Raw genomic sequence first — 17,035 nt, 5'->3', positions numbered from 1 at the left:
CAGAGCTACAGCTGCCGGCCTACACCACAGTCACAGCACTGCCAGATTTGAGCCGTGCCTGCGACCTACACCACAGCTCACGGCAACAGCAGATCCTTAACCCACTGAGCGAGGCCAGGGATCGTACCCACCACCTCATGGTTCCTAGTTGGATTCATTTCCATTGTACCATGATGGGAACTCCCATGCTTTTCTTTTTGACATCTAATAAAAGTCCTGATTTATAGACGGTCTACTAAATTTAGATAAAACTAATGGTTGCCTCAAACAGTTGTTCAAGTCATAAAGGTCACTAAGTCCAAGGAGGCACAATTTTCCTGGCAGCATTTTTGTTTTTGTGGCATATTTTTATACTTCTATTAAAATTTTAAGTCCAGAAATGGGCTATTTCTATATTTATCATACAAATACAAATCTTCCGCCTGATGGCAAAAAAATTTCTTGTTCTAACAAAACTAGTAAATGTTATGGACTAGATGCTTGTGTTTCCCCCCCCCCACAAATTCATATGTTGAAACCCTAATTCCAATGTGATAGTATTTGGAGGCAGGGTCTTTGGGAAGTAATTAAGTCATGGGAGCCCTCATAAATGGGTTTGGTGCCCCTGTAAGAAGAGGCTGGAGATAGCTAGCTCTTTCCATGATAGGAGGACACAGCGAGCAAACCAGGAAGAGGGCCCTCATCAAGAACCCCACCATATAAACACCTTAGTCTCAGACTTCCAGCCTCCAGAAGATGGGAATAAACGTTCGTTGTTTAAGCTACCTAGAACTTGTTCTGGCAGTCTAAATTGATCAAGAAATCGAATCATGACAATTATCCAATAAACGGAAGAAAAGTATTTTGTTTTAAGAGAAACAAAACATTCTCTCCAAATTATGAAAAAGGAAGTTTGGTAATAGATTGTTAATGCAAACATATATAAAATAGCTTGGAATTATCAATTAGGAATTGCTTTAATAATTTCTACACTGATCACCAAAAGTAAATACAAAATGTGATACCCTATTCGTATTAGTGTGCACCACCTTAGACATGTCTTGTTGCAATCTGTGTTGTTTTCTGTTGTTTAAAGTTCCAGTTTAGACATGTACTTTTCTCATCGATAAATCACTATGATAACATAAGTGATTGTCACTTAATAATCATTCACTAGAAATGATTTGTTGTAAAAATAACAATCCTATTTCATAAGAAATCCAATTTATCTGTAATTATAGAGAAACAAATGACATAATTATTTCCTAATTTGTACAAAGGCAACATATGGATTTAATGAATTTATTGAAGTTTTGAAGCTAAATAAATTTCTCCTCAGACATTATTTCAGAATTTCACAATTAACTTTTTAAATAATCACAAATTGTAGAATTTCAAAAAAGAAAAACAATGAAATTTACATGTTTATATTGAAATAGCTCTTTTGTTATCAAAACTTTCATAAGTCCACTTTCTCTATCTTTGTCAGGACCACCAATAGAAAATTCACTATGAGACGTCTTAATGGGATAGCTAGGCTTGAGATGAAGGATATTTGAATCCCTTTTATTATTTTTTCTGAGAAACTACACGGTGATCATTATGTAGAAAAAAATGTGATAAATAACATTGCTATTTTTAATACTAAGGTAAGGTACCGTTCATATTACATAATACTCATGTGTCTGATAACAGAAGAGACAGCTCATAACTACTACTAATAATTACATAAAATTAGTATATAATTATCTATACACTTCAAATTTGAGAGCTTTACTAGCTTTATATTAGCATTTACATGAAAAATTATTCTCAAGTCATCCTGAATTGAAAGCAGTATAGCATATTAAATTAACCAGAGGTAGCATGACATGATAGGAATAGACCTGAAGTCCTGATGCTTACTAGTTCTTGTCCCAGTTCTAACAAAGCAATTTTTCTTGTCAAGTACTTTTTCTGAGGCTTGGTGTCTTCTTCTATAAGATGCTTGCCCTTCCTAACTCACAAGGGTTTTTGTAAGGTTTCATAAGATGACATATACAAATATTGTGAGATGGTGAAGCAACAGAAGGATTCACTTTTAAATTTTATTACTGTCCTGTTCTGGATCCTTAAATAAAATCTTTTGTCTATTTTTACATAGTTCCTAAGCTTTCAAATTTGCAGTTTTCACAAAATGTTTTAGATCCTAACATTGCTTATTAGGTGGCCTTTGTTTGTGGTTTGAAATTTCATGACTTGCTCAGCTACTCCAATACTATAATTTGTAACTAAAGTTATATATATACTATAAATCACTAGGTAAAATACTTGTGATTGCATATAAAAAAATTTAGGGTCCCTATTAACAGCGGCCAATCATCCTAATGGGAGAGAGTTAACAGAGGCCAAGTCTAATTTGGAAAATTATTTCCTTTTCTACCCATGCACATTTCAAACCAAATGATCTTTATGGGAGTAATTTTCCACCTTCATGTTGATCCCCAACTGTTGGAAGATGGAAGATAACTTTAATATTTGGATACTGATATGTGGATGGATTTGAATGAATCTTTCCTGGGGGAAACAGGTCCTTTGGATTCAGAGAAAGAATCCTGTTGAACCTTAAAAATTATGGCAGCCTCTCCTAAAACAGATGTGAGGGATTTTCATTATTATGTCAAACTCATAACTTGAGTAGTCAACCTTAGTAGTAAGTAGCCCTTATCTAAGGTAAGTAAGTAGTCCCCCACTGCTATGGAGTAGGTGACTTAGGAGCTTTCATAGGCTGATACAGGTGGCTACACAGGACATAGGTCTTGGGAGTTGATCTGAGAGCAAAGAAAAGGAACCTTCATGCAATGCTATTTCACTCTGATGGCTTCAACTGGCCTCTATTAGCACTTTTTTTTGGCATTTTTTTTTTTAGGTCTGCACCCACAGCATATGGAGGTTCCCAGGCTAGGGGTCAAGTTGGAGCTACAGTTGCCAGCCTATGCCGCAGCCACAGCAACGTTGGATCCCAGCCATGTCTGTAACCTACACCACAGCTCAAAGCAATGCCGGATCTCTGATCCACTGAGCGAGGCCAGGGATCAAACCCACATCCTCATCGATACTAGTTGGATTCATTTCTGCTATGCCACAACAGGAACTCCCTTATTAGCACTTCTTAGATTCGTACCCTAAAGGTCCCATTGCCTCATTCTAACACCATCCCTGCTTTCCTGGCAAGAACAACAAAGTCCTCGAAGGGGAATCTAGTGACTAAGGTCTCAATTTGTTGCCCCGAAGCTTGGCTTTAGGGATTCTTTCTGATTTTCCACCTGGCGGGGGATGCAGATTTTAGGATCTATATTTGGAGATCGTTAACTCCCAGACTGGGATCCCAAGACACAAGTACCAAAGTATCACTTTCAACTGATTGTTGCCAGCTCTCACGGGGTCACCTAAGCCTAAATCCTCTCCTCCTCCAGAAAACACCACTGCTTTTTATATGTACTCTTGTACATACCAGCAAACAAGAACCACTTATGGTACAAAAATGAAGCTAAAACGCATTCCAGGCAGAGAGATTAGAATGCATGAAAGCCCTGAGGTTATAAATGATTTGACTCTTTCAAAGGACTGAAAGCCATTTAGTGTGGCAGAAGCACAGAAGAGCAGGGGTAGAGTGATTTAAAGATATACTTAGAACCTAGACCACAGTGAAGCTTAAAAGACTTGCTAAGGATTTTTAATTTTTCTCCATGAGAAACAAGGTGGATTTTTAAGTAAGGAAAGTGACACAATTTAATTTATGCTGTGAAAGAAATACCAATGCAAGAATTGTTCAAAAGTTTTCTTCTCTCAGATAGGCATAGCCTGGTCCTGTAAGATAAGCAGACATTAAGAGCTCAACAAATTATCTAAAAAATACGCCAGGCTAGTTTTGTGGTGAAAATTGAGGCTTAGTGATCATTTAGAGCCCATTGTAATAACTTAAGGAGAAAATAAGAGCATGAACTCAGGCAATGAAAGTGGGTTGGGTGACAAGGATACAAACAGAGGTGGAAACAGCTCATTAGAGGGAGAAGGTAATAACACTTGTAGATGTCTGTGTCCCTCCCATACAAATAGAGAGGTCCTGGGCACTGATGGGTGGTTCTGTAGGACCAAAATGTCATCTCCTAGAAGAGGAGACAGAAGCCTGATGGAAGTGAGTTCAAGAGAGAATGTGAGGAGAAACACTGGAGACAATCATTCCATACAACTCTGCCAAGGGAATTTTGTGCTTAGAGAAAGGAAATATGAACAGTAGCTCCAAGTTTTGTCTTATGTTTGTTGGTTTTTTAGCACTGGAGAATTACAGCATATATTGAGGAAAGAAAAAAAGATCATGTCAGAGTCGGAGAGGGGAGAATTAATGGAGCCAATGGACCTGAGAGGTCAAGCAGTGATCATCTGTTTTCCAAGTGGAGAGACTGGCCTACGTAGGAGCAGGGATATTTCATTCACAGAAACAGGCAAAGAGGAAAAATGATGGGCAAGGTGCAGGCAAGTGGGTCAGTGCGGTCCTGCAAGCTTGTGCAAGTTCCCTTCTGGCTGCTTTTCTCTTCAGCAAAATATGAAGCAAGGTCATCAAAGTAAAAGACAGATAGAGAAGGTATGAAATAATGATTTGCAAGGGTGGGAGTATAAGTGGATCTGTGAACTATCCTTGTAGCTAAGTATCATTTAAGTTCAGTAGAAATTTTTTTTTTAATGTTTGTACATCAGGCATTTCCAATGCTAAACTAGCACTTAATAATCATTATTATACATGCAATGTTGAAAGACCATCTAGTACAATGCCATTATTCGGAAGTGCTTTACTGTTAAAAAACGGGGGGGGGGGGGCGCTTTAAGTAGCATTTAGTACCTATACTGTATTTTGACTTCTCTCAATCTAAACAAACCAGAGGTAGCCTGAAATTGTTTATGGCTGGAAGGGTCCTGAGAGATTGGCATAAATGTTCCCAAGAAAGAGATGATGTTGGCCTGGACTACACTGGCAGCAGTGGTCAAATTCTGTACACATTTGGAAGTAGTGCATGTAGGTTTTGCTACCTGATTATATGTGGCCTTTGAAAAAGAAGAAAGTCAAAAATGACACTAAAACTGTTGACCTGAGCAACATGAAGAATAGAGTTACCTGTTTTCAAGTAAGACAGTGACAGAATGGAATATCAGGAGATCAGTGGAGACTTGTTAAGTATGAGATGCCTATAGAGTCTATAGACAACTGGATATAAACCTCTGAGTTCAGGATAGAGGACTAGACTGGAACTCCCAAACTTGGAGTTGATAGCATATAGATGATATTTAAAGCCATGGGACCAAATGAGATCATATCCAGAAAGGAATACAGATAGGTGAGGAAATTCTGGATGTATTTTGTCATTAGAATGGACAAGATTTGCTGGCAGTTTAACTGCAGGTATAAAAGGTAAGATTCCAGGATGACTTCAGTGATTTAGAGGAAAAAAATGAAGTTATTAATGGCGTGATCCTGGATCTCTCCATTATTGGAGACAAAGAGGAATCAGCAAACCAGACTGAGAAGGAATGTTTAGAAATGAAGGAGTCAAACCAGGGATGTGTGACATCTTAAAAACCAAATGAAGAAAGTGTTTCAAGGGGCAAGCAATAGATTAACATGGATCAACATGAAAACTGAAAAATGACAATTGGATTTCACATGATGGAGATCATGGTCAATCATGCTTAAAGAAGAGGGGACTGAGAGAAAATGGAAAACGGTAATGATGGGAATTAAGTGAGAACAAAGGAAGAAAAACTGCAGACAGAGATTACAAGATTATAGACAATTCTAAGGCTTTTTGCTATAAAAGAGAGAAATGAGGCAAGATTGCAAGGGGAGGTGTGGTTACTTTTCATTTGTTTTTAGGATGGAAAAATACTAGCATGTATTTATATTAATAATGTCATCAAAGAAGGGAACTAAAGACATGAGAAAGCAGGGGAGAGAGAGTTGCTAAAGCAATACAGAGGGTGGGGTAGTAGATAAGAGAAGTACTGGTCTTTGCTAGAAACATTGACCTATTATGAATACAAACACGAGAAAAGGTAAAATATTTTTTGGCAAGGTGTTGGTAGGTGAATTGATGTCCTGGTAGCCTATAGAATTTGTCTTCTAATTAATTCTCTTTTCTCCATGGATCAGGAAACTAGGTCATCAGCCAAGAGGAAGTTTGGAAAGAGAGAAGACATGAAATGTTCAAGGAAAGTGTGAGTGTGAATGGATCAGAGATATATCTATCAAAGAATTGTTAGGAAGTATATCAATCCACTTCAGATGGGTTTTCATGAACTGGAAATGAGAAAAGACTGCATGGATTTGTATTTTCCTTTAGTCATATCCATTGACTGGGGGAAGGTAAGTTTAGATGGATGTTTCATATTTAACTAGCTCTGTGGTTTAGGAAGACAAGTAAGAAAAGGAATGGGGGCAAACATATTGAAGGTATATGCATGGGAATAATAATGATTAACTAGGGAAATTAACCTAGTTAAGTAGGGAAGTGAGGACACAAAGTAGGGTGGTCAAGGTCAGTGAAAGGTGGCAGAATTAATGGACTGTAGGTACATGGAATTGCAAGGATTTTTTTGATGAGAAGAAAGTGAGCTGAAATAAGAGAGGTGATGTTCAAAAGTATGTTTGAAATTGTGATTATGAAGGGATCTCAGTTATTATTAAATGTAAGGTGTACAATGTGGCCGTGGGTGAGAGGCTGGGGGTAGGCTGGAGGAAAGATCAGGGGAGGGGGTTCATCTCTGCCAGGAGGAAGGTAATATCTTGGTTTGCAAGAGTTCAAGCCATTAGGTCTATCACTGATGGAAAGGGAGTTAATTGTAAGAAAGTTGCTAAATTTCTACCCAAAATTTCTGCTTAGCAGTTAATCTAAGATCCTGAGCGAAGAATCTGGGTCTGGGCAAACCTCGGGCTGGCTTCCAACCACCAGGTGAGAGAAGCTCTCGGCGTTGCTAGGCAACTGAAAACAGCGGCCCTCCGCGTTCTGGTCTCTGGCCCACTTCTGCACTAGGCAAAGTTCTGGCCGGCTTTGACTCCTGCACTAGGCAAGGGCCTGGCTAACGGGGCCTGTGAGCTAGGGGGCCAAGGCTGAAAAGCAGGTGGGGCAGTTAGGAGCCCTAGGAACATCCTGGTCCCACTGAAGGACTGCTTCCTGTGCCGCCATGAAGAAGCTCTTCAACATATGGAGAAGGAAGGATGAGCCTCACAGTTCCTGCTTCCACCTACCCACAGGCCAGGCCATCATTGGTCCCTCCGCATATCCAGGCTACAACCTTCGAGATAAGGGTTTAAAGAAACTTCACCAAGCTGCCGCAGTTGGGGATTTAGAGAAGGTGATGAAGTATCTTCGGCTCAAGAAACAAGATGTGAACATGCAGGACAGAGAACACAGGTGACCAGAATGTCCAAGGGCAGCGTGGAGGGGAAGCTGGGGCCACTAGCTCTCTAAACAGGACTTGTCTGGGCTGCCCCACCAGTTGTCATTCCACATTTCCCATAGCGCAGGGGTCTGGTAACTACTGGCAGAGGTTCACACCTCCAACTTTTAGCTTCTTAGTTTTAGACATGCTCACCTGGATATTTGAATTCATTTGTGTCCATGTTGATTCCTTCCACTCCTCCCATTGCCTTAACTTCCACCACACACTCCACCCTTTCACTGCCCAGTTTTTTGTTTTTTTCCTTTGGTATATTTTGTCCCCAGATACTAAGATTCCCCATATTCCTAATGTACTAAGAGGAAAAGAATAAAGGTGACTTCCCACAACAGTGGTTATTAAGATTTTTAAGACTTTGGAATAGCAAAACAATTAACTTTTTAATGTGGATCTTCTATGAAAAAAAAATTTTTTTTAGTTGCAGAAGATCTTCAAATAGCTCATCAACAATCACTTACTGAAAAAACAAAATTTTATCTATTAAGAAAGGAAGGAGTTATGCATTGGCATCAATAAGAAAAAATATATAGTATACGTGCCTACCTTAGAACCTTGTGGGGAGTTTTTAGGTCATAGAGTATGAAAAACATCATCTTTCATCATAATAGGCCAACTGGAAACTATGGTTAGAGGATTTGTATCATCTTGCTGATAGTTTTACCTCCTCCTAACAAAAGCAGAGTTATCTAGTTTATCTGACTTTTATCTTACACCACTCTTTTGAATTCCTTTATAAGGTCATGAATAACCTCAAAACAAGGTTGGTCAAGTTACAGTCTTACCTGGCTGGCATGTCAGCCAAGTCTCTTACTTACACTATCAGTAGTATTTGAAATACTGTTTTTCAGGACACTTGGTTTACCTGGCATTTCTGCTACTTCTGTGGACACTTCTTTTCAAGCTCTTTTACTGATTTTTCCTTATCTTCCTGACTGAGGGCTGAGATATTTGAGGGCTCAAACCTTGAAATTATTCCCTCTCTCTCTCTTTCTCTCTCTGTCACTAGCCCAGTGAAGAGAAATTGGCTTTAAATGTATGTATTCCAGTGCTTTAAAACTTTTTATCTTCAGCTAGACCTCCCCCTGAACTCTAGACTCATATACAAATGCCTATATTATCACTTAGATATCTAATAGGCTGTAAATGTTTAATAACAGGCTCTTGAGTTGGGGTGGGGTGTGGAAAGAAGAGAAGCCCTAATTTCAAGCTACTAATGTGATATCAACTGGCTCAAATAATTCCTGAAAACTTCACTATTGGCTTTTGAGATCCACTGGCTCCATCCCATCACTGCTTGGGCATCTGAGACATCCCCATACTGTGCTCCTGCATATTCCTCCTCAGATCTGCTCTTCTCTTTCTATAAATACCAGATCCTTTATTTCAGTTGTTAGGCCAGAACCCCTAGATTCATCCTTGACTTCTCCAATCTTTCACATTTTCCATCTGATTAAATAGCAAGTGTTTCTGGTCCCACACATCTGAAATCCCATTTCTCGCCACCTTCATCGTTATCACCCTAGTCAAAACCACAATCATATCTTAACCAGAGTGACTGCAGTGTCCTCCCAGGTAGACATCTGTCTTTTATCCTTTTCATTTTATTCTCCATACATTTGCCAGAATGATCCTCTAAAATGTATGACAAATGACATCATTCCTTGCCTCAACAATTTCCACTGGCGTTCTCTCTCATTTGAGGTAAAAGCCAAAGTCCTTCCCTAATGACCTTCGTCCCCACCCTGTTATCTCTCTGACATTACCTCCCACAATTCTCCCTTTCACTCATCTCCAGCCACTCTGTCCTTTGTAGTGTTCCATGGAAATACCAGACATGCACTTGGGGCCTTCGGACTTGCTGGTTCCTTTGCCTGGAGTTCTTCCTGTCCTCCATCCCCCCAGATAGCCACATAGCTTGCTCTCTCACTTCCTTCAAGTGTTTGTCACATTATCAGTGAGGGCTTCCCTGGCTATTCTACTTACAATTGTACCCCATCTATATGCTGACATTTTCTGTTCCTCTTCCCTGCTTGATTTTTCTCTTTAGCAGTTAATACTATCTAATGTACTTTTTAATTTTTTTGTTGACCTCTTCTGCTAGTCATGTATATTCCATAAGCATAGATATTTTTGTTTGTTTTGTTTACTGCTGTATCTTCATTACCGAGAAACTTGCCTAGCCATAGTAAGTGTTCAATAAATATTTTTTGATGAATGAGTACATACAGACATATGACAATTTATTTATTTATTTTTTTATAATTTTTTTTATTTTCCCACTGTACAGCAAGGGGGTCAGGTTATCCTTACATGTATACATTACAATTACATTTTTTTCCCCACCCTTTGTTCTGTTGCAACATGAGTATCTAGACAAAGTTCTCAATGCTACTCAGCAGGATCTCCTTGTAAATCTATTCTAAGTTGTGTCTGATAAGCCCAAGCTCCCGATCCCTCCCACTCCCTCCCCCTCCCATCAGGCAGCCACAAGTCTCTTCTCCAAGTCCATGATTTTCTTTTCTGAGGAGATGTTCATTTGTGCTGGATATTAGATTCCAGTTATAAGTGATATCATATGGTATTTGTCTTTGTCTTTCTGGCTCATTTCACTCAGTATGAGAGTCTCTAGTTCCATCCATGTTGCTGCAAATGGCATTATGTCATTCTTTTTTATGGCTGAGTAGTATTCCATTGTGTATATATACCACCGCTTCCGAATCCAATCATCTGTCGATGGACATTTGGGTTGTTTCCATGTCCTGGCTATTGTGAATAGTGCTGCAATGAACATGCAGGTGCACGTGTCTCTCTTAAGTAGAGTTTTGTCCGGATAGATGCCCAAGAGTGGGATTGCGGGGTCATATGGAAATTCTATGTATAGATTTCTAAGGTATCTCCAAACTGTTCTCCATAGTGGCTGTACCAGTTTACATTCCCACCAGCAGTGCAGGAGGGTTCCCTTTTCTCCACAGCCCCTCCAGCACTTGTTATTTGTGGATTTATTAATGATGGTCATTCTGACTGGTGTGAGGTGGTATCTCATGGTAGTTTTGATTTGCATTTCTCTTATAATCAGCGATGTTGAGCATTTTTTCATGTGTTTGTTGGCCATCTGTAGACATATGACAATTTAAAGATACTATTCATTGATAAAAGGATGTCTTTTACTAATTAATGAACTATTGATACAATCAGAACATGAATGACTCTTGAAAGTGTCATGCTAAGTTAAAGAAACCAGATGTGAAAGACTATATATCAAATGGATCCTTTTATATGAAATTCTAGAAAGGCAAAAGCATAGCCACAGAAAGCCAACTGGTAAACAAGGGTTTTTAGATGGGGGTTGGAAGAAGGGGGTTGATTATAAAGGGGCATGAGGGAAATTTTAGAGTGATGGAAATGTTCTCTGTCCTGTTTATCTTGGTGGTTATATGACTATGTATTGACCAAAACTCATAAAATTGTACATCTAAATTTCTATATATTAAATATACCTCAATGAAACTACATTAAAAATATCAAACTGTACATTCTATTTGAATATTTGTGTATGTGTGTATGTGTGTGTGTAGAAAGATTGAGAATGGGATAAAATCTGAAAGGATACATAGTAAACCTAAAATCACTATTTTTGAGAGGAGATGCGATTTGGGAAGGGGAGAGTAGGTAGAGTTTGAATGGTTGTGGGAGAACTCTTCTTTGTATTGCTTGAAATTTTTTAAAAGGTGAACTATAGGGTTTTGTAGAATGTTGCATGTATTTTAGAAGCATCGTGCTAAAGGTTTCTGATGTAAGTGAACGTACATATTTAACAATGGCCTTATGGAAATAGTATTCTAAATATATATTCAGGTAAAAATAATGACACTAAAAGTGGAAATTTCTGGTTAGGAGAGAATGAGAGAAACGCCATGACAGTTAATGAGCAGGTTGTTCTGAAGGCCATAGTGGTCTACTGGGAAGACCATTGTTTTGGGAAAAAAATCTGCATTTGAAGAACAGCTCTGCATTTGTATGACCTTGATCCTAAATCTCCTCTCTCAAATCAGAATTATGACTAGATTAGTGTTTTTTAAACCAGGATATACAAAGAACTGTGGCAGACACTTCTTATTAAACTGGAGTAGCTCCCTGTTAATGTGCTTTGCTTATTTGGCTTTTACTGACATTTTTATTTCAAGAGTACTGTGCCTAGTAAGTTTAAAAATATTTCTTTCCCAGAAACAAAATTAAATTGCTTTTATGGTTTTTAATAGAAAGTCCCTCAGATAGCATGACAGGTGAAGGCTCAGTTCCAAATGAAGAGTCACACCACTCAAACCCAGATTAGATCTAAACTGCCCGCCCTTGTGTTGAAAATAATGTAATGATCTAGTATGAGGTACCTTCCTTGGTTACTTCTCCATTCACCCTGAATTCTAAGTTATCAAGATTCCAAGTCAGTTGATTCTCACGATGAGACCTAATTGAAGACTGCAGCTGTGTTCTGGTCCTACACCCAGTGTGGTGGATGACACTTCTCATTTCAGTTTCCAGAGTAATGACTCTTCATATCTATTTGAGTCACACCTTTGGCTAAAGTTCAATTAGCGATTTCTGGGATCTGACAATTACTTCCCCTGTCCAACTACCTCTGATGACAATTTTTTCACTGACATATGAGAGAGTGAGAGACTGGGAAAAAAACAGAACTTGAATGAAACAGTAGGACACCAGCACGCCTAAAACCCTAGAAAGCACCAACAGGCCTCACGGGGATTTAATAAGAGAAATACTGTGAGTTATAAAGTAACAATATAAAGTCTTCAATTGGGAAGATGATACCTTTATAAAAGTTAATGGATTTTTGAGAAATGGAATAGTATTCTTGGTTTTAAAACATTTCTCTAAGATTTTTATAAATATACATTTTGCATTCAACTATCTCAAAAGAATAAAATGTTTTTTGTTTTTTACATGAAAAAACATATCGGTGTGGAAGCGTTTACATTTTATGTATACATATTTGGTTAATGACTATAACAATAACATTATTTGCTGCATATTCTAATTGTGAGCTCTGGAATTAAGAACAGGAAAGGATTAGCAATGAGATCCTGCTGTGTAGCACTGGGAACTATGTCTAGTCACTTATGATGGAGCATGATAATGTGAGAAAAAAGAATGTATACATGTATGAGTAACTGGGTCACCATGTTGTACAGCAGAAAAAAGATGTATTGGAGAAATAACAATTGATTACAATTAAAAAAAAGAACAATTAAACCTAAAGCTTAAAATGAAATGGAGGCAAATACTATATCTATATATTCTTAAGGCATTTTGTCTTTTTAAACCAGGGTTTTTCATTTAAAAGGATGCCAAATATTCTGAGTAAAAGTCTTTATAAGACCTTCTTGAAGGTTGAGTGTTATTGTAAACTTTGCTATGTTTCCTTGTGTTTGCTCAAAATAGTTTAGTCTTGTTTTCAGATTTTGTGAAAATGACTGTAGGACTACATTGCTCAATACTTCCTCAGAAAGCTGAAGTTTTCATAACTATTTTATTTTATTGAATTTATGGATGATCTCCTGAGTTCCTTGTGGCATACAGATGGGCTCTGAGATTTTTTTATAAGTTTAATCATCAAGTAGGGTTCAGATTTCAATTGGAAGAGTGAAATACTCAGCAGGTGTGTAGCTGCCACTTTGGAGAGACCTACTGGGAATTCCCCAAATGCAATTTACTTTCAGAGAAAGAGAAATTGGTTTTGTTTTTACTTTTTGGTGTTTGTTTTAATTAATGAAAAAAAAAAGAACTGGAGTTGGAGAGAGGTAGATCTAAAGACTGAGTACAGGCCAACTAAATTCCTTGAAACTGAATTTTTTAGTTATACATATATATACATAGTGAGTGAAAGAGATGGATCAGTGTTTGTCAGGATTTACTATGTTACCACAAGGAATTATTTTAGGTCAGTTTAAAGCCATTTGGCCTTACATGTTTGGGTTGGAGACTAGAGAAACTTCCTATTACATAAGAAAGTTTACATTTAAGCCAAATTATGGATGTTAATAAAAAGGTAATCAGTGATTTTCTTATTTTAGGGATTTCTGAGAAACCAAATTAGTTATCAGAAATTTGTTTGGTAAGGATGGAATCACGGCAATTCTTATTTTGAGGGACATTTTGAGGGATATTTCATCTAGACCATGAGGACTGAGTAATCATTTTTGTTCTAGTACAGATATATGACCTGGCGGGTTCTTGGGCATAGCAGGTAACTTCTCAAAGTAAGACATCTCTAACTTTGTGTTTCATTATATTGTTACAGAACACCTTTGCACCTGGCTTGTGCTAATGGATATTCAAATATTGCATCTCTCTTACTTGAGAAAAAATGCAAAGAAAACATTCTGGATGGAGAAAGTAGATCTCCATTGACTAAGGTGTGCTAATTTTTCCTTTTCAATTGTATTGTGTTTGAGTGCTTCTCCTAGTTAATAGTTAACATTTTTTATAGCTAATATTTAAAATATAGTATTGAACATTCATTTATTACATCAGATCCTAAGTAATAAATTGATTACCCATCTATTCTTTTTGTATTGACAGGCAATACAGTGTGACAAGGAGAGTTGTGCTGCTATTCTTCTAGAACATGGTGCAGACCCAAACCTGGTGGATTTAAATGGAAATACTGCTCTTCATTATGCTGCCTCTCATCAAAGAGTCTCATTAGCTAAAAAACTGCTTGAACACAAAGCTAATCTTGAAGCTCAAAATAAGGTGGTATTCAGAGTTCCTGTCGTGGCACAGTGGTTAACAAATCCGACTAGGAACCATGAGGCTGCTGGTTCTATCCCTGCCCTTGCTCAATGGGTTAAGGATCCCGCGTTGCCATGAGCTGTGGTGTAGGTTGCAAACGCAGCTCGGATCCTGCATTGCTGTGGCTCTGGTGTAGGCCAGTGGCTATAGCTCCGAATAGACCCCTAGTCTGGGAACCTCCATATGCTGTGGGAGCGGTCCTAGAAAAGGCAAAAAGACCAAACAAACAAACAGACAAACAAAAACAAAAAAAATAAGGTGGTATTCTATTAAAAACAATACATTATGTTTTATAAAACAGTGAAAGAAGGTATGCATTGCAGATAAATTATATCTGTTGAGATATATGCTATATAAAGCATGAATTTTACAACCTGAAATTAGGGAGAAGGAAAAGGAGAATGAGACTATCAAATACTGATAAGGTTTTTCTTTTAAAAAAATCCTTCTCCATTTCATTTCAAATTACAAACCTGATCTCCAATGCAATATCATATTTCACAATTATAACTGTTCAAAGGCCTACATCAAATGAGAATATTTGATTTCCCTATAAACGAACACTGATTAAAAAGTCATAAAGACTATGTCTTTTTCTATTTTATTTATATACTCATGAATAATTACAAGAATAGAGTTGAATTAGAAAATCATTTGTCATACTAAAAGTAATCCGTGTCTCTTATTAAGACATGATAGATAACTGATGAGTATATTTTTAAGCTTTCTAACACTTTGGTTCACTGATAATTTATCTACATGACAGGCCAAAATAAGTGTCAGCCTTGGAAATTTAAATGAAACCCTAGGAAACCCAATTGTAACAATATTATGACATGTGAATTGATGGTTTGCAATATTTATGTTAAGTGCTAAGTGCTCATTACTTCAATGCTCCAGGCTGCGCTTGCCCACAATATGAATTAAGCCTAAGCAGAAACTTTAATTTTATTTTTTGACTAGCCAACTCCAATTTATTTTCTTGATCTTTGAAGTCATGTTTTGTTATGTAACAAAACATTTCAAAAATTAAGGTGCATATTCAGAGGTTTCTTATCGATATACTTATTTTTTAAATTGAACTTAAAGCTAAAAGGCATGTAATGTTGGTACAGTATTTTAAATAATTGTTTTTAAAAAACTTTTCCAGGATGGGTATACTCCATTTTTACTTGCCGTTACTGAAAATAATGTGGAAATGGTAAAATTTCTTCTGAAGAGTGGGGCAGATGTGAATGCTTCAGATAAAAATCAGAGGTATGATTAATGCTAAATAAGTGCACATAGCTACAGTTATCTAATAGGAATACATATATACACACATGCACACACATATGTTAAATGCTAGGAGCTCATTAAATACTCCAAGCTGCTCTTGCTTAAATTTTGAACTAAGCCATCTAATAAACATAAACATAAATGATATAGATATACACACACATATATATATAATATAAATATTTGATATTGAAAAGATTTGGCCATATAATTTTGGACAAATTATCAGATTCCCTAGATCTATTTTTCTATCTGTAATATCAGACAGTTGGGCCAGAATGGTTCATTGTTATTACTACTATTTTTATAACATTAAAATCTTACACAGAAACTCAGTCTCTAAATCCCAGATGCTGTGGTTAAATGGGGATAGGTAACCTAGCGTCTCAGACACACCCCTATATAGAATTTTTGAGACATATCCTGGACAATACCAGGGTTCCCAGGAATAAAGATTGAAAACCACTGAGCTAGCTGCTTCCTAGGGACTCCTTCCTTTACACTCCATGATATGATCTAGATTGGCACACCTTTTTGAGTAGATCTGCCCCATGTTTTACATTCTTTCTCTCTTGTCCCGAACCTGCATTTGAGCAGTAAATTTAAAAGACTAAGTTTTTTTAAAAGTACAAGACATGGTTACGATTCACAAATGGACATTTATTTACACCTCTCACTCCAGAACAGCCCTTATGATTGCTCTCAGTAATGAACCAACAAGTTTAATCAGCCTACTTCTTCAGCAAGAAGTGGACCTATCTTGTCAAGATATTTATGGATTTACAGCTGAGGAATATGCTTCTTTCAATGGTTTTACTATGTAAGTGATATAGCATATCTTTTTTACATTGTGTGTAATTTCAGAATAAGGAAAGAAACATGAGCCCTAAAGTACAAAGCATACAATAGGCATAAGCGCATGATGAACTGTGGACCCATGGATCCGGGAATGCTTGATTTCCCCTATTTGTAGGGCTTAATCAATATAAGAACTATAGGTAGGCAGAGTCTACAGATTAATACCCAGTGGCATGCCCAGTGGTATTCATACTTCTGAATTTGAAGTATGCCAGGACAGGGATTTCAGCAAATAATGATATAGCCATTAATAAAACATTTGGCAATAGAGGAGATTGGCAATGATGACAGTAGAAAAACACCGAGCTCACCCCCTCTCACAGGCACACCAAAATTACAACTATTTGTAAAACGACCACTGGTAAAAAAGATGGGAGCCTACCAAAAAAGACCTTCTACAATGAAAGATATAATGAAGGAAGCATAAGATGGGCAGGAGGGGCAAAGTTGCAATACAGTCAAGTCCTATACTCCCAGATGGGTGATCAAAATGAGAGTATAATAACAATTGCAAGATTCTCCCAAAGGAGTGAGGGATTTGAGTCCCACATCTGGCTTCCCAGCCTGGCAATCCTGTGCTGGGAAGACAAGCTGAAAGAGCATTTGCTCTAAGGTCCAG

The 17,035-nt window shown here is 37.5% G+C and overlaps 1 protein-coding gene across 1 annotated transcript; it reads left to right on the top strand.

Annotated features, from left to right (window-relative positions):
• Nucleotides 4,882–16,500, top strand: ANKRD7 (ankyrin repeat domain 7). Its single transcript, XM_021078947.1, is given in 6 exon segments — nt 4,882–7,424; nt 13,787–13,901; nt 14,068–14,241; nt 15,431–15,537; nt 16,241–16,331; nt 16,333–16,500. Coding segments are annotated over 6 exon segments (771 nt in total). The 5' UTR covers nt 4,882–7,194; the 3' UTR covers nt 16,387–16,500.

The sequence above is a fragment of the Sus scrofa genome, chromosome 18 (assembly GCF_000003025.6).
Source record: "Sus scrofa isolate TJ Tabasco breed Duroc chromosome 18, Sscrofa11.1, whole genome shotgun sequence".
Lineage (NCBI taxonomy): Eukaryota > Metazoa > Chordata > Mammalia > Artiodactyla > Suidae > Sus > Sus scrofa.
This window is presented reverse-complemented; position numbering and strand designations above follow the sequence as displayed.